The 19,752-nt window shown below is 34.0% G+C and overlaps 2 protein-coding genes across 2 annotated transcripts in view; one reads left to right on the plus strand and one right to left on the minus strand.

Annotated features, from left to right (window-relative positions):
* Nucleotides 1–17,578, minus strand: part of LOC101889582 (mucin-5AC) — a 247,916-nt gene extending 230,338 nt beyond the window's left edge. Inside the window, exon 1 of the mRNA XM_059125759.1 lies at nt 15,831–17,578. The gene's annotated coding sequence lies outside the window, so the exon portion shown is untranslated. The remainder of the gene's footprint in view (nt 1–15,830) is intronic.
* Nucleotides 17,579–18,805: 1,227 nt separating this feature from the next.
* On the plus strand, nt 18,806–19,430 carry LOC101901629 (probable protein BRICK1-B). The gene has a single exon (XM_005182159.4). It carries the CDS (start codon nt 18,939–18,941, stop codon nt 19,167–19,169), a length of 231 nt encoding a protein of 76 aa, XP_005182216.1. The 5' UTR covers nt 18,806–18,938; the 3' UTR covers nt 19,170–19,430.
* The last annotated feature ends 322 nt before the right edge of the window (nt 19,431–19,752 follow it).

Genomic DNA, 19,752 nt, shown 5'->3' on the forward strand with positions numbered 1-19,752 from the left:
GTGAAGAGTGGATATATGGGTCTACACTTTTTGGTACCTCCCCCACAACGGGTCAAAAGTTTTGAATAGTGCTACTTCTCATAAAATGCGAAAAACAGTATCAGACTCTCTTTAAATATCACACATCCGAATATTTTTAACAACACAAATTCGGTAGTGAATATGAGCTTCATGGTTATTTTTTGAATAACCATGAAGCTCATAAACCGCGAAAGGAGCAAACGATTTCTTTCAAACTCGCCACATTCTAATATTACCATCCGATTCCATTCAGACTTCGTACATCTCAATGTTTCCATCTGTTATAAAGACGGTAGAGATCGGACCGTTGCTTCTGGTACCTCCCCACAAAGGGTCAAAGTTTTGAATAACCCAAACGATTATAAAATTCGGATATAAGCATCCGGTTCTATTCATATTTCTCACGTCCCATTATTTCCACAAACACAAGATCTGCTATTAAGATGGGATATATCGGTCCACTTCCTCTGGTACCTCCCCCACAAAGGGTCAAAATTTTCAATATCCATGAAGCTTATAAAACGCGAAATTATCATCCGATTCCATTCAGGCTTGGCACATGTCAATTTTTCCATTAACCCATTCCCATCATCTGTTATAAAGATGGACCTTTTCATCTGGAACCTCGCTTACTTTGGGTTTAAGTTTTTAAGGGTCGCAGTTTTCAATTCTTTTATCTGTCATAACTTTTTAAACAATTCAGAGATTCTTTTCCAGAAACCCGAGATGAAGGGGGATTTAATGATCGTCGGTCGACTATATCTAATATTTTAACATTTTCTAAAAATTATCACAAAATTCATAAAAAAGTGAAGGAAAACCTGCGACGTCGCAATATTTATATCATATTTATTTAGGTCCGATACCAAATGGACAATATTGGCCCATTCCTTCGGAACCCACTCCTCAGAGGGGCAACAATTTGAAAAATCATAACAGAAATCAAAATATATCCAAAAGATCGAATATTGGCTGAGGGTATATATCTGACGGCAAAACCGACTGATACTTAAAAAAAAAAAATTATAAAAAAGGTATTTAAATCGTCTAATTTTCAAAAATTATTTTGGATTGTGGAGGTTTAAAAAAATATTTTTACAACTTAATTTTATCAAATATTTTTGAATAATGGACAGTGCTTTTTTAAAAATTTTGGATTTATAGAATTTTTAAAAATATTTTTAAACAAAAGATTAAAAAAATCTGTGATTTGTTTAAATATTTGTAATTCATGGATTTTTATTATTTTTTTTTTTTTTGTCAAAATAATTTTTGTACAAATCTGTGATCATGGAATTTTTTTTCAGATATTTTTGATGCAGATCAATTATGAAGAATTTTTTTAAACTATACTGTCCCCCTTTCTTCCATTTTCATCGTTCTTCTTTGCCAATCCAGATAGCCAATAATCAACACGTCCATTATCTCTCAAAGCCATAAAACGATAATTATAATATTTTTCTCGCCATCCAAAAAAAAAACCTAACACCTAATTGGAAATTGTTCAATTCCATGTTACTCAAAATACTTCCTCGTCGATATTTTGTTGCGGAAAGATAAAAACGTGATGAAGATATTTATCCGAAATGGAAACAGAGGCAGTGATAATGACAACTAGAAAGATGGGATACCAACAACAGCAGCCACAGAAAATAGTAATGGCAGTGTATGGAAACCCCCTCCACCTCCTCTTTACAATGAAATGGAAAGTGTTAAAGAATCATAAAACAGAGCCGAAACGAGCTACGAAAGAAAAACACAAAACGCCAGAGCAAATGGTAGATCAAATCGAGAAAAGAAGACACTTCAAAGCCATACGAGGAGATAATGAACCACAGAAAAAAAGTAGGCTCTTGGAACTTAGCCGAACGATTAATGAAGATGTCTGTCTGTCTGTCTGTCCGTCTGGTGGTACACCGGGTGATGATGATGACGGTGATGGGTGCTGCTGCTCTGCAGTGGAGAAGTAGATTTGATTTTTACGATTTTTCGAAATCACAACACGAAAACATATCCACAGAAAAAAATAACCGCGTCAAAACATCAGCTACACCCAGTCGCAATCAAAGATAGGAAGAAACGAATAAAAATCAGCTGAAATGGAAATCACAAACGGGTTGTGCCCACAAATTGTGGTCCGCCAGCCACTCACTCACAACTCTTGCCACATCGTAAGACACACCGTCGCCGCCTGCAATTCCACAGACGACAGCCGAGCCAGATAGGCTGACTGACTGACTGACTGCAAGAAACCCAAAACACGATTTCATTCATAATTTCATAAAAACACACACTTTTTAAGTGGGTGCTAAGCTGCAAAGAGAACAAGAAAATGTAAAACTATAAGCGTATAATTAGATGACTTGTGGACGGATGGACAGACACGCTGACAAAGTTGATTGTCGTCAAACACATGGTGGTGCAGTTGTAGGCAGAGGAAAGCTGGCTGGCTGGTTTCATGCCTGGGGAACGAAAATAGGAATGTGCAAAATAAAATGTGGCAAAAATTATTTGCTACAGAAAAAATCCTCACCGAAGTGCTGAGGTAAGTTTTCGTCGATAGCAGAAAAATCAACCTCAGTTTGCTGAGGTGAGTTTTTTCTATAGATAAAAAATCAACCTCTGTTTGTTGAGGTGAGTTTCTTTCTACAGAAGAACAATCAACCTCAGTTTGTTGAGGTGAGTTTTTTTCTATAGAAAAAAAAATCGACCTCAGTTTGCTGAGGTGAGTTTTTTTCCATAGAAAAAATCAACCTCTGTTTGCTGAGGTGAGTTTCTTTCTAAGAAGAACAATCAATCTCAGTTTGCTGAGGGGATTTTTTTTCTATAGAAGAACAATCAACCTCAGTTTGCTGAGGTGAGTTTTTTTTTTCTATAGAAAAAAATTCGACCTCATTTTGCTGAGGTGAGTTTTTTTCTATAGAAAAAAATCGACCTCAGTTTGCTGAGGTGAGTTTTTTTCTATAGAAAAAAAATCGACCTCAGTTTGCTGAGGTGAGTTTTTTTCTATAGAAAAAAAATCGACCTCAGTTTGCTGAGGTGAGTTTTTTTCTATAGAAAAAAAATCGACCTCAGTTTGCTGAGGTGAGTTTTTTTCTATAGAAAAAAAATCGACCTCAGTTTGCTGAGGTGAGTTTTTTTCTATAGAAAAAAAATCGACCTCAGTTTGCTGAGGTGAGTTTTTTTCTATAGAAAAAAAAATCGACCTCAGTTTGCTGAGGTGAGTTTTTTCTATAGAAAAAAAATCGACCTCAGTTTGCTGAGGTGAGAATCAACTCCAGTTCGCTGAGGTGAGTTTTTCGATAAAAAAAATCAACCTCACTTTGCTGAGATGAATTTTGGTTTGGTCAGTTTGCTGAGGTGAGTTTTTTTCTATAGAAAAAAAATCGACCTCAGTTTGCTGAAGTGAGTTTTTTTCTATAGAAAAAAAAAATCGACCTCATTTTGCTGAAGTGAGTTTTTTTCTATAGAAAAAAATCGACCTCAGTTTGCTGAGGTGAGTTTTTTCTATAGAAAAGATCGATGCTGAAGTGAGTTTTTTTCTATAGAAAAAAATCGACCTCAGTTTACTGAAGTGAGTTTTTTTCTATAGAAAAAATATCGACCTTAGTTTGCTGAGGTGACTTTTTTCTATAGAAAAAAAATCAAGCTCATGCTATTTTCTATAGAAAAAAATCAACCCCAGTTTGCTGAGGTGTGTTTTTCGATAAAAAAAAATCAACTCCAGTTTCCTGAGGTGAGTTTTTTTTTTTTCTTAAGAAAAATATCAACATCACTTTGCTGAGGTGAATTTTGTTTTTATAGAAGGAATATCAACCTCACATTATTGTGGTGAGTTTTTGTATATAAAAAAACAAATCAACCTCAAAAAATTAGGTTAAATAATTATTACAAAAGTCATGACCATAACAAAAATCAAAAATGTCACAACTTGCCGACAGACAAAAATTATAACAATGACATCGCTGCCGTCATAATAATTTTCGCTGATGTTGTGTGACGTCTCAAATACCTGGTATCCGTCTGTCTGTCTGTAGTATTTTTGTCGGCCGCCAGTTTTGTTTTGCTTTGACTTTTTGGCCATTTATCAGTTTAATGTTGCCCTGGAGGTAAATGTGCAGCTGTATTTATGGTTTGTACGATGGGATTCCAACGTGGGTGGATGCATATACCAGATTCTTTGATTTTGAAATTATTTTCGATAGAGGCTCGTTTGCAGTTGTTGTAAAAAATTAAAAACAGTTTTTTTTTTTGAAAATTTATATTTATATAAATTATATTTTGAAATCGATTTATTTTGAGTAAAAACCATTAGATTTTGCCGGAGAAGCATTTTTTATAGGGACGGAACTGGGTACCAAATTTTGGGGGTTTTAGAAAAAAAACGACTCCAAAAATCAATTTTATATATATATATATATATATATATATATATATATATATATATATATATATATATATATATATATATATATATATATATATATATATATATATATATATTTTTTTTTTTTTTTTTTTTTTTTTTTTTTTTTGAAAAATATAAAAAATATTAATTGACAAAAAATAATTCGATAATTTTATTAACCCAAGGTCTGGTGCGAAGATGGAATGTATAGGTCCACTCCTTCTGGAACCTTCCCCACAAAAGTGAAGGAAGTAACCGAAGTAGTACCAGGCTGGCATGTCGCAATATTATGTAATTATATCGGGCCATTCCTTCGGAACCTACTCCAAAAATCTGAATAATCATAACAGTAGTCAATATATATTTAAACGACCGAACGTCGGTTGAGGGTAAACATCTGTCGGTAAAACCGATCGAACATTTTTAACTTGTTTTAAATTATTTTCCATTGGCAGGTATTTTTACCCTGATTCCGGGCATTTATTTCTTCGAGAGACGAACCTGGGTGCCTAACTTCTGGGGGATTTTGGAAAAAACCCGAGTCCCAAAAAAATCGATTTTTGAATACAGTTCTTTAAAAATTTATAAAAAATAATAATTTGGCGAAAATAATACGAAATCGCTTTATTTTGAATAAAAACTATTCAATTTTTGACACATTTTTCATAATTTAGGTATTTGCACCCCGATTCTGGAGAAGAATTTTTTTTGGGGGCGAATTATTTAGTTTAAATTATCATGTGGGCTGTTTGTAGGGTAGGTATTTTCATAAGTTTTCAAATGTTATTTATGTTGCCTATATATATATATATATATATATATATATATATATATATATATATATATATATATATATATATATTTCATAGATTCGGGTCTTAAATATGCTTCCTCCTTAAAATTTCTTTCCAGTAATCAGGGTAAAATTATGAAAATCTTAAAAAATCGAAAAATGTTGACCCACTAAATTTTAGCTAATAATTCTTAAAATTTCCAAACAGCAGCGGATTTACTTATTATCCTGTCTTTATTGAACTGAACCATTACTCTGAATAGGTGGACCAAAAAGGGAGTATAATATTTTTAGAAAAGATTTCCAAGACCCCATTTTCCCTACTTCCTCGAGACTTCCAAGATTTATGTAAAATACCTCGAAAATCCAAAAAATGCCTTTTTAAGAAAATTTTACGAATATCTTTTCTCGAGTGTATTTCTATCAAAAATGGACTTTATTGTGCAATGAAATCAAATCTTTGCGTGAAAAAAAACGCTTTTCAATTTCTTAATACTTTGACTAAAGAAATTCCCAGCTATGAAGAAATAGAACTAAATTTTCAATAAAAAAAAAACATTTTTTAAATAGCAACAACAATTATGAGGAACCCCACCAAACTTTTTTATGCACTTCATACCTCAGACATTTAAGAGTTCCAGGTTACCTGTAACGAACAACTTTGACGAAGTGCTTAAGAATAACAAAGAAAGAAACAAGTACTTGGCAATAAGTTACGAAGAGAGAGATGATGATGATGATCTCGATGATGGACAATGGAAGAGAATAAAGAAATTTGCGGCTACACAAAATACCTTTTGTGTGTATTTGTTGTTGTTTTTGTCTGGCACTTCTTAAAGTAAGCAGACAGGTGTAGACTCCGGCTGGGTGGCTGGCTGGCTAGTGAAGAGTAACCAAAAAGGTAGCAAAACTAACAACAACTTTCCCAAAAAGGAATATTAGAAAAAAATCCACTTTGTTCTTGGTTGGTGGTGGTGGTGGCAATGGTAGGTAATGTAATATGTTTGGTGGCATATTATTGTTGTTTGGAAGAAAGGCAACAGCAGGTGTTGGCCAAATGTTTGAGAGTTTGAAGTGTAGATTCTGCAAATGTTGAAAGCAAGCGAGAACTTCAAAGGGAATTTTAGGAATTTCTTTAAGATGGATGGAGGAAAAATTGGAAAAATATTTACAAAGCAATTAAACGTTTTTGGGATTCGCTTAGGCTAAGGAATTTAGAAATTAAATTTGGGAAAAAGGGAGGGCTTCAAGACAATTTGAAATGCAAAAAAATATAAATATATATTAAATAAAATAATAATAGATTCAGTAAATTAAAAATCCAAAATTACGTTTGAGGAAAATGTTAAAAAATAAATTATATAAAATTATTATAAATAAAAAAAAAATATATTATAAATTGTGGGAAATTTGAAAAAAAAGTAAATATATCTTTTGGAAATAAACATTTTGTGGCAATTAAAAAATATTTTTAAAAAAAATCCATATTTTTGGAAAAAAATATTTTTTTAAGTTCACTTTTTATATTTGAGAAAATTCCATTTTTTGTGGAAATTTTGTAAAAAAAAATATTTTTTAAAAATAATATGTTTAGTTGTGGGAAAATTTTATTTATTTTTTTTTTTTTCTAAAAAATCAATTTTTTGGTGAAAATTATGAAAAAAATATGTTTTAAAAAATCCGATATCTATAATTTTCACACCAGATCTTGGTTTAGTTGAAATATTGAGATGTGTGAAATGTTAAGAGAATTGGGTGATGTTCATTTCGCATTTATGAGCGGCTTCGTTATTAAAAATGTACACCCTTTTATGGGGGGAGGTACTTGAAGTAGAGGACCTATATATTCCGTCTTCACACCAGATCTTGTGTTCATAGAAAAATTGGAATCAATAAATGAATGGTTTGTTCTAATCAAATCTTGTTTATATAGAAATACTGGGATGTGTGTAATTTGAATAAAATCAAAATTTTGACCCTTTGTGGGGGAGCTACTTGAAGGAGTAAGACGATATTGTTAATTTTCACACCTGTCCTAGCACTGTAAAAATATTTGGAAGCTGTGACCCTATATTGATATCTCTAAACTGGATCCAAGACACCACTCCGAATGTCCAAAGGAACCTAGGATGTAAAAGGTTTGAGGACGTAGGTGATGAGTAGGGTGATATGAAAAAACTGCAACCAACTTAAGACTGCTCTCATTTCCAAGCCACTCGTCCGACAGCTCTTAGAATTATTCCAGTGACAGGTCTTTACATTGTTCACAAGCGTACAAAAGCATTTTGGTGAGAATTTTCCAGAAAAAAAGTAATTCGTGATGGAATTCAAGCGTGATAGTGTGATTTCTTTATATTTGGTTGGGAAACCACAAGTGGCTATCCAGCATTTAAATGTAGCGTAGCCTGACGTCAAGGAAGTGGACGGAAGAAAATAGCAACATCAGCAGAAATGGTTCGAAAAGTAAAGAAGCGACTTGACCGAAACCCGTGTCACAATGGCCAAAAAATGGCTCGTGAGCTGAACATATTGCAATATTCCATTCGGCAAATATTGAAAAATAAGCTCCGTGTAAAGCCATTGAAATTCCAAAAAGTGCAAGAACTTACAACGCAATAGAAAGAAATTGGAATCAAAAGAGCTAAAGAGTTGCTTCGCTTGGCCGAAAGTGGTGAACTGTCGAATTTGGGTTTTCCGTTGAGAAAACATTCGTTGTCCAGCAGTTTGTAAGCAAAAGAGGTCAGCCGAAAATGTGCACCTGCGGTTGACCACCAGAACTCAAGCGCCGGCCATGGTGATGGTGTGGGCCGATGGTCGCTCTCCGTTCATATTAATCGACCGTGGCATCAAAATAAATACCGAATATTATCGCGAAAATATTCTGGAGGGTGTATTATAGCCTTGGGCATGCAAACACTTTGGCTGCAGACCTTTGACATTCCAACAAGACTCAACACCATCGCACTCAGCAAGAATGGTTACAAAATGAGGTTCCTCGTTTCATTTCCAGCGCACAATAGCCAACAAAATCTCCGGATACCAATCCGTTAGACTATTGTGTCTGGGGTATTTTGGAAAGCAAGGTTTTCACTAAAAAATACCAAATTATCGATCACCTCAAGCAAACGCTTCGCCGGGAAAGGGCCAAAATACCGCAGAGCAACATTCGGGCAGCGTGTAACGCATTCATTGGCCGTTTGAAGGCCGTAATTCGTGCCAAAAGTGACCAATTCGAACAAATCTAAACTTATTCTAAAATTTGATGTTATTTCCGACATTTTTTGCTTTATTTAATAAAATTTAAAAAAATGTAAAAATTATGGCGTTTGACTTTGTTGCAGTTTTTTTATCTCACCCTGTGATATTTCCAACATTTTTTGCTTTTATTGAATAAAATTTAAAAAAATGTAAAAATTATGGCGTTTGACTTTGTTGCAGTTTTTTTTCTCACCCTGTATATACTCTGTTATGTCTAAAATTAGCATTTCCATGAGTTACAAACGGAATTACGAACTTAATATATCCTCTATACTTTGTATCGTGGAGGGTATAACCAGACACTTTATGGATTGTCTTATTGAATTCTTTCTAAAAAATATCAAAAGGCTTTTTGTAGTGGATAAAAGGTCAGTTGGCTGAGAATATCTTTTTCACAAGAAAAAAAAACCAATAACAGTTGGCTTCTTCAAATAAAAATTTGATTGCCTCTTTTTTAAAAAAATGTCATTTTGCGGAGATGACATCTTTCTCTATTTTTTCAGTTGCTTTATTTGTTTAAAAAAATCTTCCTAGGCTGCTGTGATTTTTTTATAGAAAAATATCGTTTAATTTTAGGCTGCTGTGATTTTTTATAGAAAAATATCGTTTAATTTTTGATATGATATATTTCATATATAATTTTTTCCTATAGCAAAAAAAAATATTTCAAGTGTTTTTTTTTTAAGATTTTTTCAGGTGAGGTAATTTTTCTCTAAAAATATTCTGCGGAGGCGATTTTTTTCTTTACAAAAAAAAATCTTTTTCCTCAGTTGGCAATGGAAAAAATCAACAGATGTCTGGGGTGACTTCCCCCTTTTGTCTAAACTGATTTTTTTCTCAGTTATCTAGGGTGATTTTTTATAGAGAAAAAATTAGTTAGAAGTACTTCCATGTTCGAATACTCAAGTGCAATTTTTGCGCAATATTTGCATTGTTTCGTTTTCTTTTCTAAAAGATAAAATTCTCATTTCGAATTCCAAAAACAAGTGTTTTAACCCTGAACAAGTTACGGCGTAAATATTTGTTAATAATATTTACCCGGCAGATAGATGGAAATGATAAGATTAAGTCGGAAAGCCCTATAGCACACACACCTTAACACACATTTCTTTTTTTGTTAATGAACCAAACAAAAATTTCAAATATTTATAGCAGATAATATTAAAGCTTTAGAAGACAGGAAAAGAAGAAAAAAAGTAGGGAAAACTTTAAGAAACAACAAAAACTATCCACAATAGAAAAACTAACGACCGGCAAACATGTGTTTCTGATTTGTATATTCCCTGAAACAGAAGCAAAAACACAAATACTACAAACTATGCTTGCGGAGGGAATTCTAAAAATAGCAAAAACAAAAACAACCATAATTTTTAGTAGGAAACAGGGAATGGCCAGCCAGTCAGTGTTTGCTGACATGGGGAATGACAGGAGGAGTAGGAGGAGGAGAAGGAGCGGTGGCAGTATTTTAACATTTTCATAGTTTGTGTTTTTTTGTGCCGCCAGTTGATGGGTAGCCTAAGGAAAATGAAATAAATTATTTTTATTACATCTCCTAAAACAACAAAAACTAGCAACAATAACAACAACACAGAAAACATCAACAACATCACCAACAGCTCTTTAGAAAATCATTTCGGCACTGAGCATTCACATTTTGATAAAAAGGGAACTCCCTATTTTTTGCTGTCGCTGTTGTTGTTCAACCCAATTCCCAATTTGAATTCACTTTTTTCTTCTTTTCGAATTATAAACACAAATTGCATGAATGAACGCCGTTTTAATACCTTTGAAGACAGAAATCCTCTTGAATAAATATCTTGCAAACATGTGTCACTTTTATGTTAATATTCCTCCTGCCTTTTGTTGTTCTTTTTTCTTTTCTCTTGCTTTGTTTTTCGCTTTTCCTTCGTGGCCTCAATTTCTTTAGGTTGACGTTACGGGAACAGCGTTTGCCATTGGCAATCCCAAAAAGTAGTTCAGACGTGCCCAAATTGAGGTGCCCATCCTGCAACTTTAATTTTCAATATTGTTAAAATGGAGGAAAATTTTAAAAATATGTTTACCGCCTTATGCGGTCCTGTGGTGGGTATCCAGCTGCTCAGGGGAGCTTTTTGCTCAGGGTCGGTCCCAACCCTGACACGAACAGTCCAAGGGGCCTAACAATTAAAAAAACGGAAAGTCTCCCTCATATGGGGTCTATACGAAGACGTGGACCTGCACAAACAATTTTCAGTCATAGGCTGTAGTATTCATTACGAACTTCAAATACCAAATTTGAAACAATTTCGGTGAATAATGTCGCTAAAATCATCAAAATACCGAATATCGGGAGGTTCCGTTATATAAAAGCTATACGAAGACGTAGACCTACACAGACAATTTTCTGTCATAGGCTGTAGTATACATTACGAAGTGCAAATACGAAATTTGAAACAGATTCGATGAGTGATGTCCCTAAAATCACACAAATACCAAATCTAGGGCGGAACCGTAGTATGGGGGCTAAACGAAAACGTGGACCTGCACAAACAATTTTCTGTCATAGGCTGTAGTATACATTACGAAGTGCAAATACAAAATATGAAACAAATCCGATGAATAATGACGCTTAAATCATCGAAATACCGAATATAGGGAGGTACCGTAATATGGGGGCTATGCAAAGACGTGGACCTGCACAGACAATTGTTTGTCATAGGCTGTAGTACCCATTACAAACTATCATTACGAAATTTGAAACGATTGCGATGAATAATGTCGATAAAATAATCAAAATACCGAATATAGGGAGGTACAGTTATATGGGAGGCTATAACTAAACGTGGTTCTATTTAGCCCAATTCCAATATCAAAAATCCTGCAGACGAAAAACACATATTTGAGTAAAATTTTATCAGCCTAATGCAATTCGTTTGGAAGCTAGAGTGATTTTCACAGACTGCCAGACGGACGATCATCGTAAAATCGACATAGAATTTTATGCTGATCAAGAATATATATACTTTGTGGGTTCTAAAATGTATATTTCGAGGTGTTACAAATGTTAATATGTATACCCTCCATACTATGGTGGAGGGTATAAAAATCGTGACCCGCTGTGGGGGAGGTACCAGCAGGGGTGGGTCGATAACTATCATCTTCATACCAGATCTTGTATTGGATTATATATCAGGTATGTGTGAAATTCGGATGCTTATTTCGAATTCTATGAGAGATAAAATTATTAAAAAAATGTGACCCTTTTTTGGAGGAGGTATCAGAATAAGGGGGCAAATATTGAAAATCTTCATACGATGTCTTGTATCAGTAGAAATATTGGAATGTCAGGAGTTTAGAAAGAATCAGATGTTTATTTCACATTTTATAAATATTTTGGTTATTCGAAATTTCGCCCCTTTGTGGTTTGAGGTTCTAGCAGGTGTGGGCCGATATGGGTTATCTTCATACCAGATATTTTATAATTTTTAAGGCTTATAATTATTCAAAAAAGTTGACCATTTGTGGGTCGGGGTACCAGATGAAATGGTCAGATATATTCCATTTCCACACCAGATGTGCGAGTTTGCAAAGAATCAGATGCTCGTTTCCTATTTTATGAGCGTTTTTTGTTATTCAAAATTTTGATCCTTTGTATGGGGAGGTAGCAAAAGGAGTGGTCCGATATATTACATTTTTCACCTCACATCTTGTGTTGATAAAATTATTGGAATGTGCCGAGTTTACAAAGAATCGAATGCTCATTTCGTATTTTATGTTCCCCGTTGTTGGGGAAGGTACCAGAAAGAGAGGTCCGATATATTCCATTTTCACACCAGATCTTATGTTGATAGAAACATTGGCATGTATTTTATTTATTATTTATTGGTTAATCAAAATTTTGATCTTATGTATGGGGCGGTAGCGGAAGTGATCCGAAATATTCCATTTTCACACCAGATGTTGTGTTGATAGAAATATTGGAATGTGTGAAATTTAAAGAGAATCTGATGCTTATTTCGCATTTTATGCGATTTGTACATATTCAAAATGTTGACCCGTTGTTGGGGAGGTACTTGATGGGGTGGACCGATACTGTCCAGACCTAGCACTGATAAAAGTATTGAGGTTTGCACAAAAGTGAATGATATTTCCTTGTTCTATAAGACCTATTATTTTTTCTCAAAATGTTGACGTTTTGATGGGGGATGTACCAGAAGAAGTGGTTCGATATTGCCCACCTCCGAACTCGCTCTAAGTTTAATACGGATACTCCCTTTCGGAAGTTATAAGTAAAATTGTTCGCTGAGAAGTCAGTGGGTTTGGACCTGCTATCACACCCAATTGCAATGCTCCTACACCCAAGATTGGCTGTTCCTACATGTTATTCGTGGTTTTTATCTACATTGTTTCTACATTCCTTCATATAATAACATTAACGACCCTGCCGCCTCCCTTCAGCTTCACTTACAGCAAAACGAAATAATGTACAATAAAACAGCCTCATCTATGTTATCCCATTTACCCCATTCAAAATGATACCCTTCCCCAGGATACAAAACAAAAACAAGAAATATTATGATTTCATAAAAATCTCGCTCATTTGAAAATATCATCAGGGCATTTATTTTCATAAAACAGAACATAATGTGGTTGTCATTTTGTCTCCATTTACCTAAGGCAGTGTGATTTCATGACACTGGAAATAGAGAACAAACCCGAAAGGGAGGAAGGACGGACACAAAAACAACCTTGATTTAGAAAAACTGTTGTTTTTTTCTAAAGAAAAAACTCCGCATAAATAATAGACTTTAGGAAAGACAGCCAAAGAAGTTGTTAGCATTACCACAGAACATATATTATCTAAGTATTTTATTTTTGCAGCTGGTAGAGGCAATGGGCAGGGATATGGGAAAAAATAAAGCAATTGCAGAACTTCATAACAACACAAAATTTGTGTATAAAAAGGGCGTAATAACAGCAAGTACACACGTACACAATAACACACACAGAGAGACATTAAGGAACCCCAACAAAGTTGTGAAGTTTTCATGGTGTTTTGTTGTTGCCTTATCTCGTTATGTTCGAGGATGTCGTTATGATTAAAATCCTTGGAAAATAACTTTCACAGTCAGTCAGAAATAAAAATTTGAATAATTTTTGTTGGCTGAACAACAACTCCTTTCGTGGAAGGGGAGGGAGAAACCTGTTTTTGGTGTCCTTAACTTTGGCCAACAACAACAAATAACACAAAAGAACAACAAACACAAATACTCCAAAATTTCTGTCACAACAACAGCAACAACTCCAATTTTACTCCAAATTGCGCAAACTCTCCGAAAAGTACACCAAAAAAAAAAGAGTTTTAGAGTTTCGTGCAAAGTTTTCCTGCTGAGGGTTTGCGATTTTTGATTGAAGTGTGTGTGTGTGCATGTTTGTGAAATAGTGGCAAGTTTTGAAATACCAGAGATTTTGAAGTTTGTTGTTTTCTGAGAAATGTATTTCCTTGTCCTGGAATTGTGAAAAAAATATGAAAAAAAATTGTTTAGTATTTAGATAATGTCAAATGTGAAATATATTTACCAGTAGCCAAATCTGGGTTTTTATGTTTCCCTTTTTATGTTGAATTCCCTTTGAGAAGAAATTTGGTTCTCTCTTAGCTCGAAAGCGTGATCCAAATATTATCCAAATTGCACCAAGGTTGATGCATTATTCACATCAAATCGGATGTTTTTATAAATTTCAACTTTATACATATATATCTGAACTGATTACGACCTTATTTGGTAGAGGTATTTCTTTGCTCTATGGGATCTCTTACACCAAATATCATTCCGAAAAAGTGCATTTTATGACCTTAGCAAGGCTCAAAGATGAAATATGTGTGTGACAAAGAAACTTCGCCTTCTTTGGAATTAAAGGAAATAATAGCGAATATCGGGAGGTACAGTTATATGGTTGCCATTAGAAAACCTGGACCGACATAGCCTATTTACGAACTTTTTTGCCTAAGGACAAAATGCACATTTAATCAAAATTATAGCTGTCTATCTCACTTTGTTTGATAGGCAGAGTGACAGACAGACAGACGGACATCGTTAAATCGACTTTGATTTTTTTGTACTTTGTATGGTCTTCCTTGATTATCTCAAGGGATTATAAACGGAATGACAAAGTTAATATACCCTGCAGACCTATTGAGCGTATACTCGCCCTTCCCTCGTTCGATTACATCATATTTCACCTAAAGACTTAGACCTGAATCTGGCAGGCCAACCCTAAATCAACAACGTCGTATATTTTCTGATCGGTTCCTTCAAATGCATACTAAGGATTCGAAATTCCACCGAAAAATCGAGAATCTTTTTTGATGAAACCTATTTCCATCTCGTTGGCACAAGGCGAAATTGCCGAATTCAAGGTGTGACTGTTCGGTGCGTTCTATAGTGTGGTGGTGTCATTGGACCTTACTTACACAAAAATGAGGTTGAATCAACAGTTATAGTGAAATTGACAAATTCGTCGTAAAATTTAATGCTGATTAAGAATATACATACTTTATGGGATCTAAAATACTAATTTGAAGGAGGTGGAGCAAGGTGTATAGAGAAAATTGGCAAAAAATAAGATTTGAATTTTTCCATACTTGAAAATTTTCGCCATTTTCAATACAAATATCCAGGAACAAGTAACCTGGAGTTCTCAGTAAGTACTCCAAGAATTGCTTTCGTTTTTGGATGATATTTTTCATTTTTTTTTTTTCATTTCTTCAGAAACAGTTTTCAAGTCCACAAAGGATCACTCCCGAAAACTGATTGTACATTGTTGCTTTTCTGAAACTGACAAACAAAACACCCCGAAATTCACACTGGCCTATATTAGCTAAATCATTTCTGTTATTCCAAAAAGACAAATTTGTATTCCAATTCATCAGATAAAAGGTAAATGTATTTGAATAAAAACAATCCCATCCTCCATACTTCCTTGTATGCAATTCGTAAATGCATTCCGATTGCAATTCAATTGTTTAAGCAGAGAGACAGACAGACAGGCTGGCAGACGGAAGACATGTTAATGCATTCAAATTAGCTCACTTTGCAGAATTGCAGGCTGGCAGCCAAAAACAGTCACAATTAGGACGACAACAAAGGACAATGATAAGCAACCCTGTCGTTTCTGGTCTGCGCTTTGTTGCATCTGGCTCTGTTGCTTTTCAATATCATCGGCAGGATAAACGTTTTTGCATTATTGAAAAAATGAAGAGGTTTTCTTTGCGATGTGTGTATGTGTTTGAGGTGCTTGGTGTTGGCTAGAATTACTTAAAATTTAATTTTTTACCCTCTTTATGTTTATGCTTCAAGTGGTGGTACTTACATGCACTTTTTGACAATTGCTGTCAAATATGTTGCTATTGTTGAAGATTTCTTGTAAGCGACAAAAAAATGTTGGAAATTTTACAGCATCACAATCATTGGGTGAATACTAACAGGGAGAGCAGCCAGTCAAAGAGATTCATCAACTGGTTTCATTTTTGGAAGTTATTGCAAACACAACAACTGCATAATTAAGCGTTTCCTCCCTTAATTTAGAACGTTAAACTGTGTTCCAGTCACACGAAAAAAAAACAATTGACAATTCTATGGTGATCGGCTGGCGATTCCCTGAGTATGTGTATGTGTGTGGGGGTTTGTTTCCGTGAGACATACGCACCGAATTTAGTTGGGAAAATGTAAAGCATGCGAGAAAAGTGGTAGTTCTACAAAAAATGGCGCGCTATTTTGACACTTTTGAACGAATTTTCTCCTTATAATTTATTTAATTTTATATTCCTTCGTTTCTCGTTCTGCAAATATTGACAAATCTTGCAATTGACTCTTCGCTTTTTCTTTCTTACAAAAGAGACTTAAACCGATGTCTACTATTTGTCAACAACTTCGCGTTGTTGTTTTTGTTGATAAACGACGATATATTGTTCGTTGTTATTGTTATTTTTGTTTTCATTTGTAATGTTGTTTCCTTTTAGTCTAGCACGTCAAGGCGGCACAACAAAAACAACCCCAATCTAAGTTCGAGTGGAGTTGACAAGGGGAGTAAGAGAGAGTCGGCTGCTATGAGAGAACACTAACTCCCATCACACAGTTATTAAGGGACTCTCAATTTGGTTGTTTTGTTTTTATATTCGCCAAAAAAGGAAACCCATACAAATGAAGGGCGGCTGAGACGAAGGAGGATGAGGAGGAAAATGTGAAGTTTCCTTTTTTCTCTGTTTCCTACTCCGTTTTTAATTGTTTTCTTGTTTTTGTTTTTATTGTTATTGTATACACACACGGGGATTTTTTTTATTTGAATTCATACACTGTGCACACCACTCACTTTAGCAAAATATGTAGGTATATAACTTAATTTCGCGTTCGGTCACTTAGGACACAGGGAACAAACGAACCAACATAATGCACCTTCCTTTTTTGTTTGATTTATTGTTGCTGTTATTATTTTTGCTGCTACTGCTACTCCTTGTATTGTTGTTGTTTGTTCAAGTATAAGTGAAAACAGGATTTCAATGTCTGACCCACTCCACAACCACACAATCAGTACTCATTCACAACTCTTTAAATTGGCAAAGCAAAATTTTCCCTTTATTGCAACTTATTTTGTTAACAATATATAATCAGACAGATTTCTAGACTTCTAATAAGAAAACTTTTCAATTCCTCTTTAAGACGACCAAAACTTACAAATTTATTAGCTTTTTTCTTTTTATTGCCTTTGGCGCATTAATTTGTTGCAATTTACAGTTATTTAATTTAAAGCACAAAATAAAACTGAAAATTTGCAATTTTCTTTATTTCCATTAGATTTTGTTTGAACTTACATTCACAATTTTCTTTTCGATTTTAAATATTTATTTAATAAAATTCGTTTGATTTTTTATTATCCCATTTAACATTCAATCAATATCTATTTTCACACACATTTGAATGCATTTTAAAAATTAGAATATTTTGTTTGTTGTTGTTGTTACTTTATAATTTGTTTGATTTCTCCGACGCGCTCGTTCGTTTCACATCGACGCGATTCACATTTGTCTTAATTCTCAGCAGCGTAGGGATATGTAAGTCGACTATCGACTGTTGGCGCGATATTGAATAATCGATTTTTCTTCTGTTATTGAATTGACGTTTTGGTATGATTGATCTAACGTTTACACAGGAGAAAACCTATTTTGTATTAGTGTTGCATTTAGCTTTCAATTTGATGCGGGGTATATTGTCTTCTTTACTGCCTGATGTTTATTAAAGATATTAGATACTATCTATTTTAGACCTATTTTGGAGAAAAACTATTTGAATTTTAGGAAATAAGGAACACAAAAGTTTTTAAAATTTATTTATAAATACTATTATTATTTTTTATTTGTGGACGCATTGTCACTCATGCAAACTTCATTTTTTTGACAACAATAATCGTGAACTCAGTTGTCCTGTCTTTTGTAACTGCAGGTTCAAATAATGAGAAAATCCATAAAGTTCGCGATTTTATTTTTGTTCCAGCTGCTTGCCAAAATGAATAATAGACGACATGGTAAATTGATTTTAAACCCACTCGATTTTCATAATGTTATGACGATGTATGTTTTTTTACACATACGAGTAGTTTCATGAGTGAAATATATTAATATTTCTAGGCCAAGGAGGTAAGGTTCTGCCAAAAACTACATATTTTAACATATATTTTATGCAATCACTCGTGAGAGGACCTAAACTAGAGAATGTTTACAGTTTACGGAATTTAGTCAATCGAGAGGTTTTAAATTGTAAATTTCATTGCATACACGTCAAATAAATTCTCAAAATAGAGGTTACTTACGTTTTAAATTAAATTAAATTGACTAATTGACTAAAATTTACTTTCCATCATGGTAGCAAAATACAGATAGATGCATGACAGAAGAATACAGTTAGATGCATCAACGCTTGGGAGCATTGATATTTCAAAAAAAAAATTAAATGTTTTTTTCAAATATAAATAGATTTTTATATGTTTTCTTATACTACGTCATTCGGAGGCTATTATAATTCGCGTTTTTCAACAATTTTTACAAATTTAAATAATTTTTCATTCAACATTTTCATCTCAAAATTGATTTGACAGTTCATTGTCCCAGCAGCTGTGTCGACGCGTCCATCTATATTCTTCTACCATGAGACAGACGCATCGACAAATGCCTTTTAAGACAACCAAATATAAACGTGGGCTTAATTAAAGATACAAATTCATAACTATCATAACATGTGAACTACCCGTTACATTAAGTCTAGGTCGCAATGTTTACTGACGCCGTCATGACACCCAACGTTAACTTTTTCTGCTGACTTTGTACTCCTTGCCCTGTAAGACAAATATTTTGGAAAATAAAAGAAAAAGTTTATGTCTTTTTGAACATTTTACAATTGTACTGGAAAATATTTAACAATATTCACAATGAGTGGTGCCCATCGTGAAGCTGTGCAAAAACAAATTCATCAGGATTGGGCCAATCGTGAATACATCGAAGTGATTACGGCCAGTATTAAACGTATCACGGATTTCCTGAATTCATTTGATATGTCTTGCCGTTCACGCCTAGCTGTTCTCAACGAAAAACTGACCACTTTGGAGCGACGCATCGATTATCTGGAAGCCTGTGTAACCACAGGCGAAACATTAACATAAATTGTGTGTGGTCGCAGGACGGGGTGGGAGGAGAGCCAACAACAATAACAAGTATTGAATGTGGAAGCGACGGGCGGTAATGATGTGTGGTGAAGCAACGTCATGGATGAAATCATTTGTGTCTTCTTCGAAAGTACATCTCCTTTTTTGCGCATTTCACTAATGCATAAGTATAAATTTATATTCTAATTTTCTTTTAAGTTAACACAAAACATGCTTTAAACAAACACACAAACAAAACCACATAAACAATAATAATAATTCCCTAGAAATGCATTTTTCTACAACAATAAGTATACAATAAAAATACAAAAGATAAAACAAATCAATAATGGAGTAATTATATTGCAGAAAAGAAACCACAGGTTGGTTAAGTTAGTCATCGATTGGGCGGCCAAAGCGTGTGGATTGTGAGGTAGGTAATGTTTCATATTAAATGAAGATATGTTAATATGTACTTTGCAGGTTCTTATACATATAGTATTGAATATCTTCCGTTTATTTTAGATTTTTTAAAAACTAAAAACTTCTGTTGACCATTTGAAGTGCGAATTGAAGCACAGAATGTAGATGCAATTTTCTG

The sequence above is a fragment of the Musca domestica genome, unplaced genomic scaffold (genome assembly GCF_030504385.1).
Source record: "Musca domestica strain aabys unplaced genomic scaffold, Musca_domestica.polishedcontigs.V.1.1 35, whole genome shotgun sequence".
Classification (NCBI taxonomy): Eukaryota; Metazoa; Arthropoda; class Insecta; order Diptera; family Muscidae; genus Musca; species Musca domestica.